This window comes from Chlamydotis macqueenii, chromosome 5 (assembly GCF_036417535.1).
Source record: "Chlamydotis macqueenii isolate bChlMac1 chromosome 5, bChlMac1.mat, whole genome shotgun sequence".
In the NCBI taxonomy this organism is placed as follows: Eukaryota; Metazoa; Chordata; class Aves; order Otidiformes; family Otididae; genus Chlamydotis; species Chlamydotis macqueenii.
The window spans coordinates 1,793,281-1,813,318 of record NC_141560.1 but is presented as its reverse complement, the minus strand read 5'-3'; the positions used below and the strand labels follow the sequence as shown (position 1 = coordinate 1,813,318).

The 20,038-nt window shown below is 43.3% G+C and overlaps 1 protein-coding gene across 2 annotated transcripts in view; it reads left to right on the top strand.

Annotated features, from left to right (window-relative positions):
- Positions 1-20,038, top strand: part of MDGA2 (MAM domain containing glycosylphosphatidylinositol anchor 2) — a 360,002-nt gene that overhangs the window by 214,434 nt on the left and 125,530 nt on the right. For both annotated transcript variants that reach the window (XM_086749693.1, XM_086749692.1), the window contains exon 7: positions 14,828-15,157. In XM_086749693.1, the coding sequence (XP_086605819.1) occupies positions 14,828-15,157 (330 nt within the window). The remainder of the gene's footprint in view (positions 1-14,827; positions 15,158-20,038) is intronic.

Sequence of the window (20,038 nt, the reverse complement as noted above, 5' to 3'; positions counted from 1 at the left end):
GCTCTGGGGAAATGCGTTTTAAGGCTGAGATTGCTGGAAGTACCTGTTCCATTATGTCTTTAAAATGGTGTGTGAGCTGTGTAGTAGTGACTGCTAAAAAGGAAGTGAAAAAAAAAAAGACGCAGACTGTGAAATAAATTAAATTTTTATTGGTTTTGTAATAGATTTTAAAAAAACCCAACTCTGTAATCTGGTGTTACTGATGTCCTTTCTTGCACACCTGCTTACCCTTCTGCTGCCCTGTAGCTGCTGTGCTTATCCCAGAGCTTTTTTCTTAGGGATTTCCCATGTTGGTTTACAGCAGCTGTGTGAAGGAAAGGATAAAAATAAGTCTGGTTACACATCAGCACCTCTGCTGTCACCCCTTGACGATCCTCAAACGCAGTTAATTGAAATGTGAGCAGGGCGCCTACGGGCTGATGCTGAGCACCAGAGCAGAGGCGAGGCTCGCAGGTTTTCTCCAAAAAAAGGTGGAAATTGAGTTTTGACGGCACACGTCACAGTTTTCACCCAGTGGTTGTGTAGCTGCTGGATGCTGGCCAGCGGCCGAGCGACGTGTCCGTCTGACGCACCTGATTGTGAGCTGGCATCATCTGTGACGGTGGGAGCGCTGCTTGGGGATGCTGGCTCCAGCATGCCTGGTCTAAAATGTTGAGTTTTCTGCACACAGAACCTCCCCCCCACCACCACCCTTTTTCGTCTCTCTGTGTTCTATGAAGGGCTCACAGTAGGGTGATTATACTGGTGCTTATTTCATGGCTGGAGAAAGCCCAAGGCCTTGGCAAATATCCATACACATAAAAATGAGTGTCGCTACACCACGCAGAAGCGATGACCACCATTGACTTCCTAATGAGGGACCGTGCAGACACATGGAGATTGGTTGTGCGTGGTGCTGCATGGCCACGGGAGGCTATCAGAGATGACCTCCCCAGGATGCTTCAGTTGGGTGGAAATACGGCAACCCATGTGCTGGCTTTCAGTAGCCATTGATGGCTGGGCTTTCCTCAGGGCAGACTAGAAAGCAAGAGTGATTTTGTGAAAGCACCAAGGTTTTGAAATTCATATTCTGGAACAGGAATGAAAGGGCCCTCCTGGGCCATCGAATCCAGCTGTCTTTATCCCAGGCATCCAATTCATCTAATCTCTTGTATCATCTTTTTTTTTTCTGTGTAAAACGAACAACTCCACCTGCAAGTTTGATAGCTTTCCTCCAGCACCCTCCCAGCTCTTCCCAGGAGTCTCTTCCCATATTTCACTGCTCTGACACAGAGATCCTCTCTCATCACCATCATAACGTGCCTAGAAAACCTGATCTTACAGCACATCTGGCACGTTGCTACAATCATAAGTTACCAGTGCACTATGCTAAAAGTTTACAGCTCTGAGAATGAATGTGTAAAAAAGTTGAGCTTCAGAGTTTAATAAGTCCATTATTTTTATTATCTGCAATAGCAGTCTCGGGCATGTGAGCTCTCTCCCAGGCTGGGGTGCATCACGGATGAGTTCATAAAACGGTTCCATATAAAAATGTAGATGGTTTATTGATTCTTCTGCCCTTTTATTAGGACTTCCTAGAATTTTTGTGTACAGAAATTTTATTTTTAGGTAAGTTTGCTGCTCTGCAGAACATCGTGTGGTGCCTGTTGGGCAATAAAGATGTATCAGAAAGGATTTCAAGAGAGTCGCGTTCACTTGGTCTCTCTCCTTCTGACTGTTGCATTGTGACTGCTTCAGGTAGCCACGTTCATTCTTTCCGAGGGCAAAGAAAAATGTTGTCCTTACTGTTGGTTGGCTAACAATTATTAACTACTAATACCTGATACATTTTTTTTGTCGGGGGTGTGATTTCGTCGTTTAAGGTTGTATTAGATCGTGGCTGATTGATACTTGATGAGGTCTGTGTAGTCTTAAAAACAATATCATTTTGTCAGAAAAAAAAAAAATTGAGTTTTTCAAAGTTTTGTCTCATTTTGAAGGAAGAGGAAAAGAAGAACGAACAGTGCACAATGTTTTGCTCCGATGTTACCAGGATACGTTGATGACCTTGAAGTGTCTTTTAAGGTTCTTACTTGTATTGCATCAGGCGACTGTGAATGCGATTGGTCGGTCTCTGCCCAGTCTGACAAATCATTTTGGAAAGTTTCGTAGGATCCCAATTAATTTTTGAGGCATTGAACTGTGGAATAAAAACCAAGCGTTGAAGGGAAAAGCATCCCATGTTGGAACACATCCAGGCTCTTGCTAAGTCCTGCAGTTGAATAAAGCTCTTGAGCCACACAAGAAGCAGGAGACGGGGACAGTCCAGTGTGGAAGCTTTGGAAACTGGGGATTTGCTGTAGGTCTTGGAAGAAAGGCAAGTACTGCGTGCTGAGATTCATTTGCAGTTTGTGGGCACAGAGAAGAGTGAAGATTTGTAATATATTAGTTTTGGGCATCCAGGAAAACTCAGAAAAGCTTTTTTTTTTTTTTTTTTTTTTTTTTTTCCTTCTTTTGTGACAGCTTTGGCACGAGAATTAAACTTTATAAAGGCATTGGCCCTGAAAAACACCCAACTGTGATGTTCAGAGGATTTATAATTTGTTTGGCAACTGCACAGCCCACTGGGGATGGTGTCAGCTTCTCTGATTTGTTTAATTTGTATCCCAGTTCTTGCCTGGCTTGTGACGACACTTGTGAAGTTCCCGTTTGCCTGTGGGATGGGCAGGCTGAGGGACGGGGCCGCCCTGAAGCCCGCAGGTCTGGCTGGGATTGCACGTGGTACATTGTCTTGGCAAGCTGTAACAGCGTGGGATTTTGTAGTATAGGAAGTGTTTTGGGTTGTGGTTTTGTTTGGGGTTTTTTTTGTTTTTTTTTTTTTTGGGTGGGGAGGTGTTTGGGGTTTTTTTTGCTGTTGTTGTTTTTTTTTCCCCTTTCTTCTGCTGGGAGTTTCAAAAAATACTAAATGCCCGCTGCCAGTTTGTCACCTGCTTATTGATCAGCTATTTCACACTCATGTACCCGTCTCACAGAATCACAGAAGGGTTTGGGTGGGAAGGGACCGTTAAAGTCCACCCAGTCCAACCCCCCTGCAAGGAGCAGGGACATCTCCAACCAGATCAGGTTGCTCAGAGCCCCGGCCAACCTGGCCTGGAATGTTTCCAGGGATGGGGCATCCACCACCTCTCTGGGCAACCTCGGCCAGTGCTCCACCACCCTCACTGTAAAATTTATTTTCCTAATATCTAGTCTGAATCTACCTCCCTCTATTTGGAAACCATTACCCCTAGTCCTGTCGCAACAGGCCCTGCTGAAGAGTTTCTTCCCATCTTTCCTGTAGCCCCTCAATGTGTTTGAATCATTATCTGTGTTTGCTTAAAATCTGAGATGACAGCAGCCTTCCACCAAGCAGGCAGGGCTGGTGCCTGGTAGGACGCTGTGGTTTCTGTTCCCCAGATCGGCTCAATACGCGCGTGACACCACTGGGGCTGGACTCCTGGGTTTCACGGCAGGGAACCAGAGGCAGAAGATTGTCCAGTCTCCACCCCTGGAGGATTTCAAGCCCAGAACAACCTGATCCAAGCTGACACTAGGACATGCTTTGAGCAGGAGATTGGTCTAGAAACCTCCATTCCCACCTGAATATGTCTATAAACTTTTTATGTCTTTGCTCCTCGATGATGCTTATTTCTCTTGAATATTTACTTCTAAAAGCAGTTTAAAGAGAAACCATGCTGTGTTTCACATACTTTCATCTCAGCTTCATCTGTTTAATGGATCATATACCAAGTAACTTGTAAACTGAAATCTTCTTAACTGAAATCTTCTTCATTACAAAGACGTATACACCTCCCCTTCCTTCAAAAGAAAAGCAATGAAAGAAATAGGAGCTAATTAACTAGAGCACAGGTAAAACCAGACACCTGCCGCATGGCATCTCCAGAATAATAAATCCTTTTCTTTTAAAAATTAGAAGCATTTATAAAAATAGAGACAAAACCTGAAATCTCTCCACAGTATTTGCATTTAAATTGAAAATGTGAATGCATCTGGTCTTGGAAGTTCCAGATAATGATTTGATATTTAAAAGTTTGGAGGTGCTCTGGTAGAAGATGCTTGACAACTTAATTGTTCTGATAGCTCCTGAAAGTTAAGCTTTTAAACAACTTTAAGCTAAAAACTGTGTTGACAGAAGCAAAAGGAGCTGTTGGTAAAATGCTGAGAATATGTTTCTTTTTTTAGCAAGACTTGAAGTCTGTCTTTGGGTAGAGAGGTGACTGTAGGGAACGTTCAGGCAGCATAATCTTGTCACAATGTATCTTGCAGAGTCCAAATTCCCTATTGAAGAAATTTGAATTTTGAGAGTCGTTGACATTGGTACATTCTCCCTAAAAGCTCTGTGAATGTTTATGTAGTTATGCTGTTTTTTAATGTTCTCCTTATGACCCAGGTGCACCCTGCCTGTCTGCTTGGCAGGCGTGTTTTCTGCTGGAGAGAGTCCTTTTATGTGAAAAACATCAAATAGCATTATTTGCTGCTAATGCAGGTGAAGCTAGCTCTGTGCAGAGCTTATGGGTGATTTTATTTGATGTTAGACTGACTTTAATTCTGAGCAAAATGTGCAGAATGAGAAAATTTCCATATTTCAGCAGTAGAGCAAGCAGTTACGGGGTTATCAAGATGAGCCCTAAGGTAAGAGAGCTTTCCCAATGTTGTGGTTTTGTTTAGTGAGGGGGGGCCTAAGGTGGCCAGCTGTTTATTCTCCTCTGTCTCCACAGTGGCTATACCAAAAGCCCACCGCGTAGGGCTAGAGAGGAAATAAAACAACAGTATGGTGCTGACCTTGGAGGACCTGGTGCTTCCCTATCAGCCAAGAGGGAATCTGAAAAACAGAGTACAAAATAGATGCAACTGTGGTATGGGCAAGCTGGCAGGAATTTGAGTATTTAATCCAAAAAGTGCTGCGGGCTGGTGCTGAGCAGAAGATGTGGAGGGACCTATCCCATCTGCTTTCTTTTCATCCAGTTTGGTGTTACTGTAAGAGAAAAATGACTGGACACAAGGTGGTCACTCTAGGGGTTTCTAGGTCCTATGAACTGGCTGGAAAACAAAGCAGCTCTTGGCAGATTTCCACAATTCTGGTTTTCTGGGGGAAACTTCTTGTTTCATTTCAGGAATGACCAGGGAGGGTCATTCTTACTTCTTACCGAAAGACATTGACATGTGCGCTGATTTGGTCTGTATGGAGGATCTTACAGACGGTACCTGGCCACATCTACCATGACTTGTTATTTGGGACTCAGTTTGGACACCCCAGGGAGAGGATGGCTTCCTGTGATCTGCAGTGCACGATGGTTTTCCAGGTTGTTTGGAGACAAAAAGCAAAAGCTGGATGGAAAGAGGTGTCTGTTGCCTCGCAGTCACTCTGATTAAAGAAAAACCACAAAACACTGTGATTAAAGTAGCTGAGTATTAGAATAGAAAAAAAAAAAAAATGAAGGTGAAGAGTGGAAGGAGGAAACAGAAGGACTTGCAGAACCCTTGGCACGTCCAGAGGGAAGAGCTCAGGCATCCAAGGCTGCTGGTTAAGCAGCTCAATTTGCGGCCAGCGTGCTGCCTAATTAGAAGTGCACAATGACAGTGAGGAACTGCAGATGGAACTGTGAGCTGCAGCTTTTCTTTTCTCTATATGTTATTTTAATGATTCAGCAGCAGATGTATGAGCCTTTAACTATATATTTTACCCTTTCTTAAATGCGTCTTCTTTAAGTAACACTGAATTCAGATTTTTTTTTTTCCCTTTTTATATTATTCCCCCAAATCCAGTAATCTTATTTCCTTTAGTGTTTGGAAAATTGACTTCTTAAAGCACCAGCTCGACACAGAGGTTTCATCCAATAAACTTGCCATTTCAACAACTGCTTCCCATCAGTAAAGCTTCTTGTTCATTATCCAACAGTCACACCATGCTGCAAACTCAAAACCACCAACACATTGAGGTCAATAGAGCAAAGTTTTCTATCCCTGACCTGGCTGCAGGTTGCTTCATTGACGTATGGCATGAAGCACGTCTCCAGGTTGGATCTTAGGTAGGTTTGGACTTGAGGCTAAGCTAGGACACTGCTTTGCATCAGTTGTCGGTGTGGCCATGATGTTTACAGCAGAATAGTGTGGCTTTTGGAAGCGTTCAGTTTGGAAATGCGGTCTCCTGTTTGTTATTGAGTATGATGGATGCTAGTCACTCGTCAGAGAGGAGCAGAAGTTATTATCTACAGGACACTTCAGAGTAGGCTTGGCTGTGTCCAGAATTGATGTGCAGACTGTACAGATGTCACAAACTAGATAAACTTCTGTTATGGAGAGCTGTTACCTGCAAACTTTGTTAGGTGGAGTGGGTTTTGTTGTTCTGTTTCAGAATTAAGATGGAAGACTGTAATATTGAATGATTTTCTTTTTGTTATTTTCCTTCCAAATGTTTTGTTGGTTGGCAAAAGCAAATTTGAGTTTTCAGGATTCCTTACACACCAAACAATGTCAAAACTTTCTTTTTTTTTTTTTTTTTTTTTTTTTTTTTTAACATAACAGAATGAAGTTTAAAGGACTACCCTGTGATATTCACCAGTGAGAAAGAGATTTTGGACAGTTGTTAAATTGTCTCTACTCAACTTAGCTGTTTGAAAATATAGTTTAAGGCAATGTCCTGTAGGATACTGAAGACAATGCGATTTTGTAGCTTAGGGCCAAAATAAACAAAGACTTTGTGTTTCTTTGGAGTTTATGATAGGAACATTTCTCTACTTCTGTTGATTTGATAGAGGTGGGCATGTTAACAAAGAAAGAAACATCAGAGAAGGATTTCTGTGAGTCTTCAGGAGGAATGACTTTTTATTTAGTGCAGAGGTCTGTTTATGCTGGGCTTTCACATAAAAGTAAATAAACCAGACAATATGGACTGCACTGCGGTGTCCAAGGGGTGGTACTGGAGCAGATTCCTTTATTTGTGCATCAATTCATTTAAGCATTTGGACAAACAAATCTGAAACCCAGCCCAGCTGTGAGGCCGTTGGATGATAGCTTTGACAAAAAATTGTCTAAGAAAGCATCAAGAGTATAAAGATTTGTTTAGTTGTTTGCCTCTGTTGCCAGGAAGCATGGTTGGATGGTCCCTATCTCATAAGAAATCAATGTTAGAGATGCCTGGTCAACTGGTGGTCTATGATCCACAGGTCTTTTTTCACTTAACGGAGATGATGTGCGTATTAGTCCAACTTTCTGCAGTGCAATTAGTTACGTGTATCGTTGTAATACAGCAAAGCTCAGGTGGCAGAAATGATGTATCGGAGTAATGACATAAGTTGAAACATGCCTTTTTCTCTGCTGTTTGAGGTTTGAAACAGATTATTTCAGGGCAGTATAAATAATTCAGAATTCCTGCAGTAAAACGTCACTTGATATACTACTGTACATTTCTGTGGGCCTTTAATTAGACAGTGAACCAAGTAACTTCATTTTTTCCTTATTTCTCAGTGATGGGACACCTATGATTTTATAAAGATCACATGTTAGTCATGAAATCCACCAAACCAGATCCAGGTGCTTACACCAGATATATTTTAAATCCATCCATTCTGTATGTTGAGCTTGTGTATTTAACCGACTGCTGTATGTATTTAGTGCTGAAATTCTGTGTTGCAAAGCTGGTGCCTTAAACCTGGACAGACACGGCTGGGCTGCCTGTCTGACATTCCCACGGCTCCAAGCAAAATCAGTGAATTGCTCCTTGAGGGGAAGAAAGTTGAGTTTTAATTTTCCTCTACAAAACCTAGGAACCAGCAAAGACTGCAAGTACGAGGAACAGCATGCAATGAGAAAAGTTGGCTTCTCACGATGTCTTGACAGATTAGGAAAAAGGTTTAGGTTTACGAATATGCTTTACAAGTCTTTTAGGGACTATCTAAAATCTTTGTTGTAAGGCTGTGAATCTTTTGAATTGCAGTTGTGTGAAAGCGGGATTGCTTTTCCCGTCTGTAAGGCTCTAAGGGAATGAGGGAACTGGTGTGATTGAAGCAAGAGCTGGTGATAAGAGTTGACTTTCTTTACCCACTGCCTGCCTTATATCTTTCTCTCAAGAACCAATGAATCATCCTGGTGGTCATCTTTTGGTACAAAGATCACAGTAGTAATGTGGAGAGTTGCTTCTCGGTCTTTTAAAGCAAGCAGCCGATGTCTGGATTAACTTGCTGGAATTTCTAGAAAATGAAGCTGGGTTTTGCAGCTCACAGGGACACAAATTGGTTTTGGGTGGGAAGGGGCATTTAAAGGACTCACGCATATGAGAAAGAAAAATCAAGGGGTCAGTAACATCTGAGCACTAGGAAGGGACTGCTGCCTTGCCTGACCCAGGGGATGCAGCTGAAGTAGAAAACACTCGACAATTTTGGAGGCTCCTGGATGTGAGCTGGGTCTGGAGGTGAAGGTACTTATTTGATAAAATGCCAGTGCTGGGTGTTCAGAAACAAGTGGCATCCTGGTCAACAAACCTCCAAAATGTTCTCGTGGTTCTCCAAGACACATACAGGTCTTTACGTCTACTTGGCAGATTGTCAGGTGACATTCCCATCTTGTTCGCTGGGAACAGATTAAAACAAAAGCACTCAGGAGCCTTAACAAAATGTGAACGGGAACAATCGTAATTAGTCAAAGCCACTTCTGGTTAGTGCACAGAGATTGGATCTCATGTACCATCTAACTGCTCAGTCAAGGTAAAAATCAGTGATTTGCACTATTCTGCTAGTTAATATTGCGGTTGCTGCGGGCTGCACGTAGACACAAATGTCAGCAAACACAAAGCTGAGCGTTCCCCAGTGTCCTGCAACAGCTTAGGAAGCAACCAGTGGCCAATAGTTATTATGTCAAAGCCTGCAAATAATGCAGCAGCCAATGTATTAAATGATGGTGTTGAATGCCATTCAGATAGCGTGAAATGTGGATTTGCGCACAAACTTTTCGATGCTTTAAAGGAGCATTTTGGGTTGAGCAGGGTGGGGGTAGGAAGATAGGGCTTAACCTGAAGGATGCAAATAGACCTCGGCTGAGATGCTGAAATGCATTTTAGTGCTTTGAAATGTAATTAATGAGGGAGAGCAAAGATAGTTTTATGAGGAGTTTGAGTACAAAAATTGTTTCATCTTTGTTTATTTGATCACATCCTAATTCTTTGGGGCCTCTTTGGGGAAAGACCGACACTTTCCTGAGTCTCAAGATGCACCTACAGACTTATTTGCACATTTGGTGCTGTGTTTTGATTATATTCTGAAATCTCTGCAGGGATGCAGCTGTGGCTAGATGTTTGCAGCACCATAGGATAGTTTGGGTTGGAATGGACCTTTAAAGGTCATCGGGTGCAATCCTTGTCTCATGTTTTGCTGGTTAACTCTGTGTCTCTTTTACTTGCTGTATCTAACCCCTTGAGAACCTTTCAATGGTGCCTGAAGTGTAACTGGTAATACAGTGAAAAAATAGTCAGAATCCATTGCGTGTTCCAATATACTTGACGTTATGTAGGAGGTTGCCTGGAAATTATGGTACAAGGTCCTAAACATGAGGATAATCCAAACCATTGTCTTATGGGACCTGACTGTGAATACAAACCTGTGTGCAGAATACATACTGAAATCACTTTTCCGTTACCTGGTGGATTTGTACCAGGCTCAACGCAGGTGTTCCCAAGAGGTCAGTATATGACACACAATGTAAATAGGTCAGGTCTGCAGTGGTTTTGGAGACCACATCCAGAGGTGGTGGAAGCCCCATCCCTGGAAACATTCAAGGCCAGGTTGGCCGGGGCTCTGAGCAACCTGATCTGGTTGGAGATGTCCCTGCTCCTTGCAAGGGGGTTGGACTGGGTGGGCTTTAACGGTCCCTTCCAACCCAAACCATTCTGTGGCTCAAAGACTCTACACCTTCTTGCCTGCTAGAAGCAGCTTTGTATTCCCAAGACTGCTGAAGGCACAGTCACTCTGGAGAGGTCTACTTGACTTCATGTCACTTTGCCAAGGGCCACTCTGTTAGTTCTGGGTCTGAGACTAGCTTAATAGGGCCCTTCATTGCTGTAACAAATTTCCTTTCAATGAGCTGAGCAGGACCATCACAGCCGAGAGTGCACTCAGCTGACTTGTATAGTCCTCGTCTCCATTGCAGCGTAACTGAGAGTGGTTTCTGACCTGGTAGGTTAGGAAGTTTCCAGTATGTGAAGTGATTTGGAGTCTCATCAGTCTGGAGTAGGAGATCTAGGTTGAATTTCCCCTTCCTACAAAGAGCTCTATCTCCTAAGATGCTGTAGCACCATAGCTACTACTGCCATTTTCAGGGTTTGGGGAAGGGAAATTTCTTACTGCTCTAGGGATAGTGGCAGTACTACATCTTGTGTTGTTTTCCATCCATGAAAGTGAATGGTGGAACAAGCCCACCAAGAATTGCAATGAGAGACACTCTTGGTTTTGGGTTGCTTCTGGGTCAAATATTGAGCAACTGAGCACTATCAGATCTGGGGCAGTTCTGGCCATGGTCCCAGGTCAGAGAGAAGCGTGTGTACCCAGCACAGCCCCTGCTGCTCCCGCTTCCACTGCCCTCCAGCTCCACAAACCTGCAGCTATCAGATGCCTTTGGACACATGCACTTGGTTTCTGGGGAATGTCTTTCACGTATGCATGGTGATTTTCATGTGCTTTGGTGTTATATTAGAAATTCCAAGATACACAGGTTAATTGCAGAGATTGCTGTGTTTATTCTGGTGCCAAGCAAGATTAGGGATTTATGGATATGGGTTTTTAATGATCTTACTTAAGTCTGAAAATACACCCCATTTTAAAGTCAAATTTTCTACTGATAAAGTAATTTTTTTTTCTGCTGATAGCTGTGCAGTTTGTGGAGTCTTGGAGAATAGGGTTATAAAAACAATACACTGACTTCAACCGTAAGTTGTAGTTGCACAGGTGTTGGATTGTTTGAAGTGGGGATTTCATGGCTGTTACTGATGAATGTGGTGTGTAGGTTCACATGGCTTAAGAGACGTTAAGAGGCTTGGTTTGGGGAATAGAGCAAAGAGACTTTTCCCTTCACTTCAGAATTCCTAGAAACTCGCTTACCTTTTCCCATGTAGCGCGCTGAGTCACAGCCCTCCTCTGGACTCCTTGTACTTGGATGTACAGAAAAATGTGTCGTTCAGGTACGTGCTCTGCACAGTTCTTTGGTGATGAGAGTTGGCTGTAGCACATCAGGGCACTGGATGATCCAGCCCAGTTGCTTCTACCCTACTACTTCAGCCTGCGTGAAACCAAGCCAAGAAGCAACAGCCGCAAAACTTTGTTGGTTTTGTAGTTCAGCCAGTGAGCCGGAGTGGAACCCCTCTTGGCCAATGAAGTAAGGGAGTTATGACCCGAAGTTGAGGTTCTGTACCCCTTATTTTAGTTTGCAGGTGATATTGTAGCACTACCCATAACAAAGGGCAGATGAACGTTAACGTGACTTTTGTAGACCTTTTTGTTCCTTTATAGGAATGAGAGACTGCTGAAATGGTCTGTATGAGCCCTCAAAGCGAAGGAAAAACATTCAGAAATAAAAATACTTTATTGAGTTTATTAGCAACTAATTCTGGTTGAAATGTGCTGCTCATCGTGCCTATCAAGTTATTTTTTCTTTCCCTGCCTGAATTTTTTTTTGCATAACATATTCACTGGTTTTTGTATATGTAAGTGTTGTTAGTTCTTCCATTTGCAAACACAGAAGTTCAGCTCGTGTTCCAAAGTTACTTGTGGTGGCAGTTTCCAGCTGTCACACAATGTATGGTTCATCCTCCCGAATCAAAGTGCACATTCATTCTGCTTCATGGCTGCTGCTTTTAAAAGGGAATGAGAGATGCTTAGCAAAGACTAGTGCGTTTTGGTGCAAGTTTAATCTCAATAAAAGTCACTGAACTTTCTTAAATAACAATAAATTCTTAGAAACACATCAACCACTTGGATTCTTGAATACAGAGTTACAACTAAATAGCAGCACCCAAATGCCTTTCATGCTGTACCTGATCAGCACAGTAAATGGAACATTTTTTTTTTTCATCCCCTGATTAAAAGTGCTGGCTTCTTCTGTGGAAGAAATTTCTCACACCACGTGTGAGAGGGTGTCCACAAGCAGCCAGATTTTATGCTCTTTTCCCACATTGAAAAAAAAAAAATAATAATTAAATGTTAATTCTTTTCAAAGTTGTGAAAGTGCTAATTCAGCCTGGCATTTGCAAGCTCCAAAGAGTTGTTTTGTTCAAGGAGCCACTGAGCTGACAAAATTGAGTCTGAATTAGCATTTTCACCGCTTGTGGATATGTAAGGAGGCAATGCGCCGTGCATGGTGGGTGCCTCATGCATCTATTTCCAGTTGACGTTGTTACACTTTCTGTATGTGGCAAGTGAAAAGTACCTATGACCTAAAGTATGGGATCCAGGGAAATCTTCAACTCAAGCCTTTTCCATTTGTAATTATGTCACACTTAATTGGCTGGAAGCGTGTCAATATATGAGGGCAGAAAGGAGAGTGCTGCAAATGGGTCCGTTACTCAACTGCTCCACGATGCATGGATGGGGGACAGAGAGAGTAGGAGAGGAAAACAAGGCAACTTGGAAAACTTTTCAAAGGATATCAGCATTGATGACAAGGAAAGGTGGATTTAAATATTTGTCTTTCACTGCTTTCACTCAACCTGGGCATTTGCTTGTAACATTTAGAATTTCACTCAACCTGGGCATTTGCTTGTAATATTTAGAATTGTAGAATCACAGGATGGTTTGGGTGGGAAGCCAAACCTTTCAAGGCCACCCAGTCCAACCCCCCTGCCAGGAGCAGGGACATCTCCAACCGGATCAGGTTGCTCAGAGCCCCATCCAACCTGGCCTGGAATGTTTCCAGGGATGGGGCATCCACCACCTCTCTGGGCAACCTGGGCCAGTGTCCCATCACCTTCAGCATAGAAATTTTTTTCCTAATATCTAATTTCTAACTGGTATTTTAATTGTGGCACTTTTCATTTGGAGATAGTGTATATAAACATACATAGGTACTTATGCACACATATATAGGGGGAAGAGGGATCTTGGGATTGTATAAGTAGCATTTTATATTCAATATGTCAAAATAAATGTGTGTTTGAAAGACTTAATGGCTGATTCTGAAGCGCTCTTCCACATTTAAATACCATACCAACACTGCTTTAGAGCAATCTCTTTATTGATGTAAATGGTGATCATTTCTGCGGAGTTTTCTGCTCACTTAAAGAGTGACAAAATCAGATAAGTGGGTTGCAGTATTATTTTGTTCTTCTGCAGCAGATTGATGAGAGAATGCTAATAGCAGATGCTGGTCTCACCAGCAAGATGGTGGGAAATAACATTTTCCAGAGTTGTGTCTCTGCGTGGGTGCAGGGCACTGAGCCTGCCTTTGAGATGGCCTCAAAAAACTCATCTGCCTTGGGGTTCCTGTCTGAAACACTGAGACTGCCTTATCTCTGCTTTGATGGGGGTTAGAGAGTTAACTGAATTTATATTGCAGGCTGGAATAATCTTGGGTGCAGATAGAGATCCTTGGGATACACTGTGACTCCCTAAATGATAATGTTGTTCTCTCAGTTGTGTGTGCAACCTTCAGCCTGGGGTTTCTCCTGGGAATGTGGGACGTGCTTTCCGTATCTGATAAAACCCAGCCAGGGAAGTGCATCTGAGGTGCTCATGATGATCTCTCTTGCATAGTTACATTTGAGAAGAGCATCTTTTTGCCTTTTCCCATTGACCGTCACCTAGAAATGTTCTTTCAGCCCCCTTACCTTTTAGAGCTGGCAGCGGTTGCCCCACCTGAACAAGGCGGTGGAGTCAGCCGCCGCTGCTCTGCCGTTGGGTGGGGAGAGGCAGCCTGCCTCTGGGCAGCCGTGGGGATTGAGGGAGCCCTCCAGGCTGCCACGGGGAAGGAGAAGGATGTGTAAAGCAGGGCAGGCTGTAGCCTCAGGCATATGCTTACCTCTTCTCGTTTAACCAGCGGACACAAAGCTATTTTGCATGGGCGTATTTGCTTCCAGATAGATTGGAGATGACACTACTGGTTGTATTAGTAATGTTAGGCTGATATCTCTATTTTCTCTTCTCCCAGTGCTCTGATAGCATGGGGGTGAGGAAGGGCTTGTAAATACCTCCAGAGACGGATAACAAACACTGAGCTTTCGTGAATTATTTCAGTTACTTTTCAGTTGTCAGCAGCTCAGCCTAATTTAGGTGCTGTGCCTTCCTATTTTTCACTTTGGAAATGACAAGTGCTTTAGCAGTGTATACTTTGTGATGATGTTTGATTAAGATTTGATCCCACAAAACATTAGCCATGTGCTAAATGTGTGCACATTGGGAGATTCAGTGACTTCCTGGGCATCATAGGGACACAGAATGGTTTTGGGTCGGAAGGGGCATTTAAAGGCCATCCAGTCCAACCCCCCTGCAAGGAGCAGGGACATCTCCAACCAGATCAGGTTGCTCAGAGCCCCGGCCAACCTGACCTTGAACGTTTCCAGGGATGGGGCATCCACCACCTCTCTGGGCAACCTGGGCCAGTGCTCCACCACCCTCAGTGTGAAAAATTTCCTCTTTATATCTAGCCTGAATTTACGCTCTTTTAGTTTAAAACCATTACCTCTTGTCCTAACACAACAAGCCCTATTAAAATTGTACATATGCATAAAATGAAACATGAAGTCTTTGCAAAGTCTGAATATGCAAAATTTGTACTTTATTAGAGTAAACTTTTTTTTTGCGTATTTCAGCCTTAAAAAAAGGACGTTTTTGGATCACGCCTGACCCATATCACAAAGATGACAACATCCAGATTGGGCGAGAGGTGAAAATCTCCTGCCAGGTGGAAGCCATCCCTTCTGAAGAGCTGACGTTCAGCTGGTTTAAAAATGGACGTCCCTTGCGAAGCTCCGAAAGGATGGTCATCACACAGACTGACCCTGACGTTTCACCTGGCACCACAAACCTGGACATCATTGACTTGAAATTCACGGACTTTGGGACATACACGTGTGTTGCGTCTCTGAAGGGAGGTGGCATATCGGATATCAGCATTGATGTCAATATCTCCAGCAGCACAGGTAAGGAAGCTTTCTTTGATATCAATTTTACATTGATATGGCCAAGCTATGGCTTTCCTTTACTCAGGGAAAGAAGATGTGTACACAGAGCATGTCTCACCATGAGGATATCCAAGCAGACCCTATATCAACAACTGAGTCGCTTTCCTTAAAGGACAGAAACCCGACTAAGTGGCGTTTGGTACACTCTCCCAAGAACGCACTAGTATCTGATTTACCCAGACGTGTTCTCTTTTACTGTCAGAGAAGTTATTGCTTCTATAAAAAGACTCTGGCCTTTATTTAGGGCTTCAAGGCATCCAAAGTCATGAAAAAAATAGCTAGTAGGAAAAGACAAGGAGAAAGAGAAGTCTGTTATGTTAACCAAACTGAATCCATCCAGCTACTCTAATTGAACAGAGGAAGGAGCTCTTTTGTCTTGAAGATTATGCGTTGCATATCGGTGAGTCATGCTATTCTCAGGAGGCTAAAAGTTTAAGGTGTCTATTATGTGTATTTCTAGATCAGTGATTGAAACGTCTCTCTGATGAGCTACAGCCTTGGCTATTACTTTGATAATAAACGTCTTGTGCTGCGGAGTAGGAATACGTAACACAATAGTAATTGCCGGCTTTTTTGGTTGCTAATAGCTGGTTTGTAACCAATAGATTTCATAGACTTTTCCCCCCAGTAATTAACTTTAATAACTGAGGGTAGTCCGTGTTAATAAATGTGCTAGAAAACATTTTGGATGCAGAATTGTTTTCCTGCCAAAAATTTGTTACAACCAAAAAAAGGAATTGTCACTTGTTGATTTGTACAAAGAAGGATAAAAAAAAAAAGCATTTCTGTTTTCAGAGCACTATTTTATGTTAAAATGCAGAGGCAAGTAGCGTCAGTATTGTATCTACTATCCATCCTGTCTTTTATAGGAAGCGTTCCTATGCTTGTCCTCAGATTCTGCTTGTTATTCACTGGGGTAGGGCGCGCATTGCGTGCCGTTCAGAAGTAAGACAAGGAACACACTAGAAAACATTTTTGTAGCATAGAAAGAACATATTTAATAGACATCTTCTGAGCCCTTTTTTATGAAATACATTCAACTATATGCTTTCTACTTTTTCAAAAAGATTAAATGCATGCTCTTTCCTCAAAGAGTATATCCACAGTTCTACTCTTCCAATTTTACAACATCAGGAATACTTTGCAAGTACATGTGATGTCTAAACAATCTCTCTTACAATGTTCATGATAAATTATTGTTTAGATTTTAATACGTGAACCTGCCCTCCATCTTCAGTATGATACTGGTACCTACTTGAGTGCCACATCACTTAGACAATTTTTTTCCTAATATCTAATCTGAATCTACCTCCCTCTATTTTGTTGGAGAAGGTCCAGAGGAGGGCCACGAAGATAAGAGAGCTGGACCACCACTATGAGGACAGGCTGAGAGAGTTGGGGCTGTTCAGCCTGGAGAAGAGGAGGCTCCAGGGAGACCTTATAGTGGTCTTCCAGTACCTCAAGGGGGCTACAGGAAAGACGGGACGAAACTCTGCAGCAGGGCCTGTTGTGACAGGACAAGGGCTAATGGTTTTAAAATAGAGGGGGGTAGATTTAGATTGGATATTAGGAAAAAATTTTTTACAATGCGAGTTGTAGAAGACTGGAACAGGTTGCCCAGAGAGGTGGATGGATGTCCCATCCCTGGAAATGTTGAAGGCCAGGTTGGCCGGGGCTCTGAGCAACCTGATCTGGTTGGAGATGTCCCCGCTCCTTGCAAGGGCATTGGACTAGATGATCTTTGAAGGTCCCTTCCAACTCTAACCATTCTATGATTCTATTTTGAAACTTTTCACATGAGTCTGGAAAGTTTGCCCACTTAAAGGGTTGCATGAAGAATATTATATACCACAGGGACATGAGACAGAATTGACCTGTGGTTTGGATAGAAGCTTGGAAAGTAAAGCTGTGTGATTGAGTTAGGGGCCACTTAAGCAAAATGGGCAGGAATAAGCCCATTATTAGATTAGATAGGAGGTGCCAAAGGGAACTAACCAGTGTCACTTCAAGACCACTTTATTATCTTTGAAAAGTTGTGGTGGCCTAAGGAGATAAAACGAAGTCTGGAAAAACTGAAATTTTAGCCCTTCTTCCAAGGAAGCAGGAAAATGCAGAGGAGCACAGGCCAGTCATCCTCACCTCAGTCCCTGGGAAGGTCAGGGAGCATGTTCTCCTAAAGCCATGTGAAGGACCGGGAGGTGACTGGTAACAACCAGCGTGGATTACCAGAAATACACCGTGCCTGACCCAGCCTGGTTGCCTGATGTCTCTGGGGACAAGGGAAGGGAAAGCTATTTGCCTTGGCTTCAGTAAAGCCTTCAGCACAGTGTTTTGTAGCATCTTCACAGCCAAACTGGTGAAGCATAGTTTGTAGAGGTGAACTGGGCATAAGGTATGTTTGGAAAATGAGACGCAGAGAGTTGTGTTCACTTATAGAGTGTCAAAACTTGTGTGTATGTAAGTGAGCAAGCAGTCAGGATTTACACAGTTCACCTTGCTGTGTCCCACCCGGAAGCATAATGTGCACATACAGAAACCTTGGGAGACAGGAGAAAAACACTAATTTTATTTAGTTTAGTTAGGTCATATTTTATTATTTGCTATTTATTCTCTATTTGTGTTATTGTTCAGAGATCCTTGAACATTTTACATCTTTTTTTTTGCTGAATTTTATAATTATAAACCAGAAGTATTCATTTTTGCTGTTTGATAACTCTTGGAATGGTTTTGCACATTTTTGTGGACTTCTAGTTAACTTCAGAATGATTATGCTGGAGCAACACAAAGAGCTTGAGGAGATAGTTGTGGAAGGCTATTCCCTTGCAGAGGTACAGGCTGGGGCTGCCTGGCCAGGGAGCAGCTCTGCGGGGTCCCAGTAGGTAGGGAGTGGACATGAGCAGAAGCATGCATTGGCAGCAATGGAGGCCAATGGATACTGTGTCCAGTTTTGGACTCCCGGTGCAGGAGAGGCTTCAACAAACTTGGGGCGAGTCCAGCACAGGTGGTGAAGATGGTCAAGAGCAGCTGGGAGAAAGGCGCTTGTCCCACTTGGAGAAGAGGCTGCCCCAGGGCATCTAACAGCAACCGTCTCCTGCCTATAAGGGATGTCTCAAGAGGATGGAGCAGGGTTCTTCGCAGCAGTGTGTACTAGGAAGGTGAAAGGCAATGGGCTTGAGTTGAAATGAGAAGTTCAGACTGGTTATAAGGAGCAACATTTTCCGCATGAGGGCATCCGAGCAGGAAACAGAGACATTATGGGATCTCTGGAAACATTCAGGGCCAGGTTGGCTGGGGCTCTGAGCAACCTGATCTGGTTGGAGATGTCCCTGCTCCTTGCAGGGGGGTTGGGCTAGATGACCTTTAAAGGTCCCTTCCAACCCAAACCATTCTATGATTCTATGATCTCCATCCTGGGAGTTTTTGAAAACCTGAGTGGCCTGGTCTGACCACACTCTGGCCATGCTTTGAGCTGGAGCTTGGACTAGAGACCTGAGCTCCCTTCCCACCTCAGTTATCCTGTGAAGACTGTAGGGATAGAGACATTAACCAACAGATTCATGGAGGAGGGAGCAACTTGTCTCTTGGCCAAGAGAAACATGTTCTTCAAGCTTATTAATGCACATCTTGCTAACAGGTAAAGAACAGAGAGCATTATTATAGGGTAAGAGCCGAGTTTGGCATGATGGATGGCAGTTGCATGCAAACTTTGTTACCTGCTTGCTAGGGTGAAGTGGACAGTGACATTTGTGCAGTCATGCATTGCCCATCTGGCAGACAGTACCTGCTGTGTTATCTGTACTTTCTGGGCAGTCATTTGGGAAATTGATGGGATTTATTGGAAACATCCGTTGGATGGCTGTACCTATAAGCTCGTCACAATTTCTGCAGGCAGTGATGAATTATGTCAGCCCTTAAATTTACTGTCCCGTAACGCTCAAGAAAATCAGAAAGGGAGAAGAAAAGCTGGTGTTTGGGATCAGCCTTATTTAGCATCTTAAAAGAAATTCTACCTATTTGTGTGACTTCACTGCCCGATAAAATGGAAGCTGAAATAGTTCTGGTGTGCATTTGAAGGTCATTACTGATTCATCGAGATTCATTACTGCTCTGGTAATTATGAGCATAAGGCCTAGGCAAAAGCACATTTTCCAAATGCCAGCACTTGCATGGATGTATTAATACCGCACTGTGTGTCTGTTTGCTGGTTTTGAGGGGAATTCTCTTCCTGACGTGCTTGAGGTTCCTCTTGGAGTGACAGAGGGAGGCAGGAGGGGCTGTGGCACCTCGTGAGGAGGGAGGGAGATAGTTAGGTCTGCTCTGTCCCTCCAGCAGATTGCGAAGGGACGCGTGGCAGTGCAAGGAAAGTGCCAGACTCTTGGCATGCTCCATTTTCTGCTTGTTTAGCAGGAATATGTTTCCCTTGACATTTTGTACTTTCAGCAGGAAAGGCATAGGTTGATGTCCTGAGCATCTTATATAAATGGACCTGAAGTAATCCCCTACCCGCCTCCCCCTGCTCCAGCTCCATAAAGTGGGTCACTGAAGAGTGGAGATGAAGACTCAAATGTTGACTTTTTGCCCTAGAAAGGCCTTGTCATCCATAAAACCAACCCTGGGCAAATGTTACTGAAAGACAGGGTGGCTCCTCTGTGTGTGTGCATGTCATAGGGAATCTGAAGGCAGGAGATGTTAAAACAGCAGTAAAAACCACAGTAAAAGAGGCTCATGGTAAGCGAAAAAGAGAGGTGGATCAGGAGAGTGTGTTAGTCTTTGCAAGCAATCTTTTTCTCTGCCTTAAATATCATATTCAAAGCAGGAAGAATAAGGCTTTAGGTGATG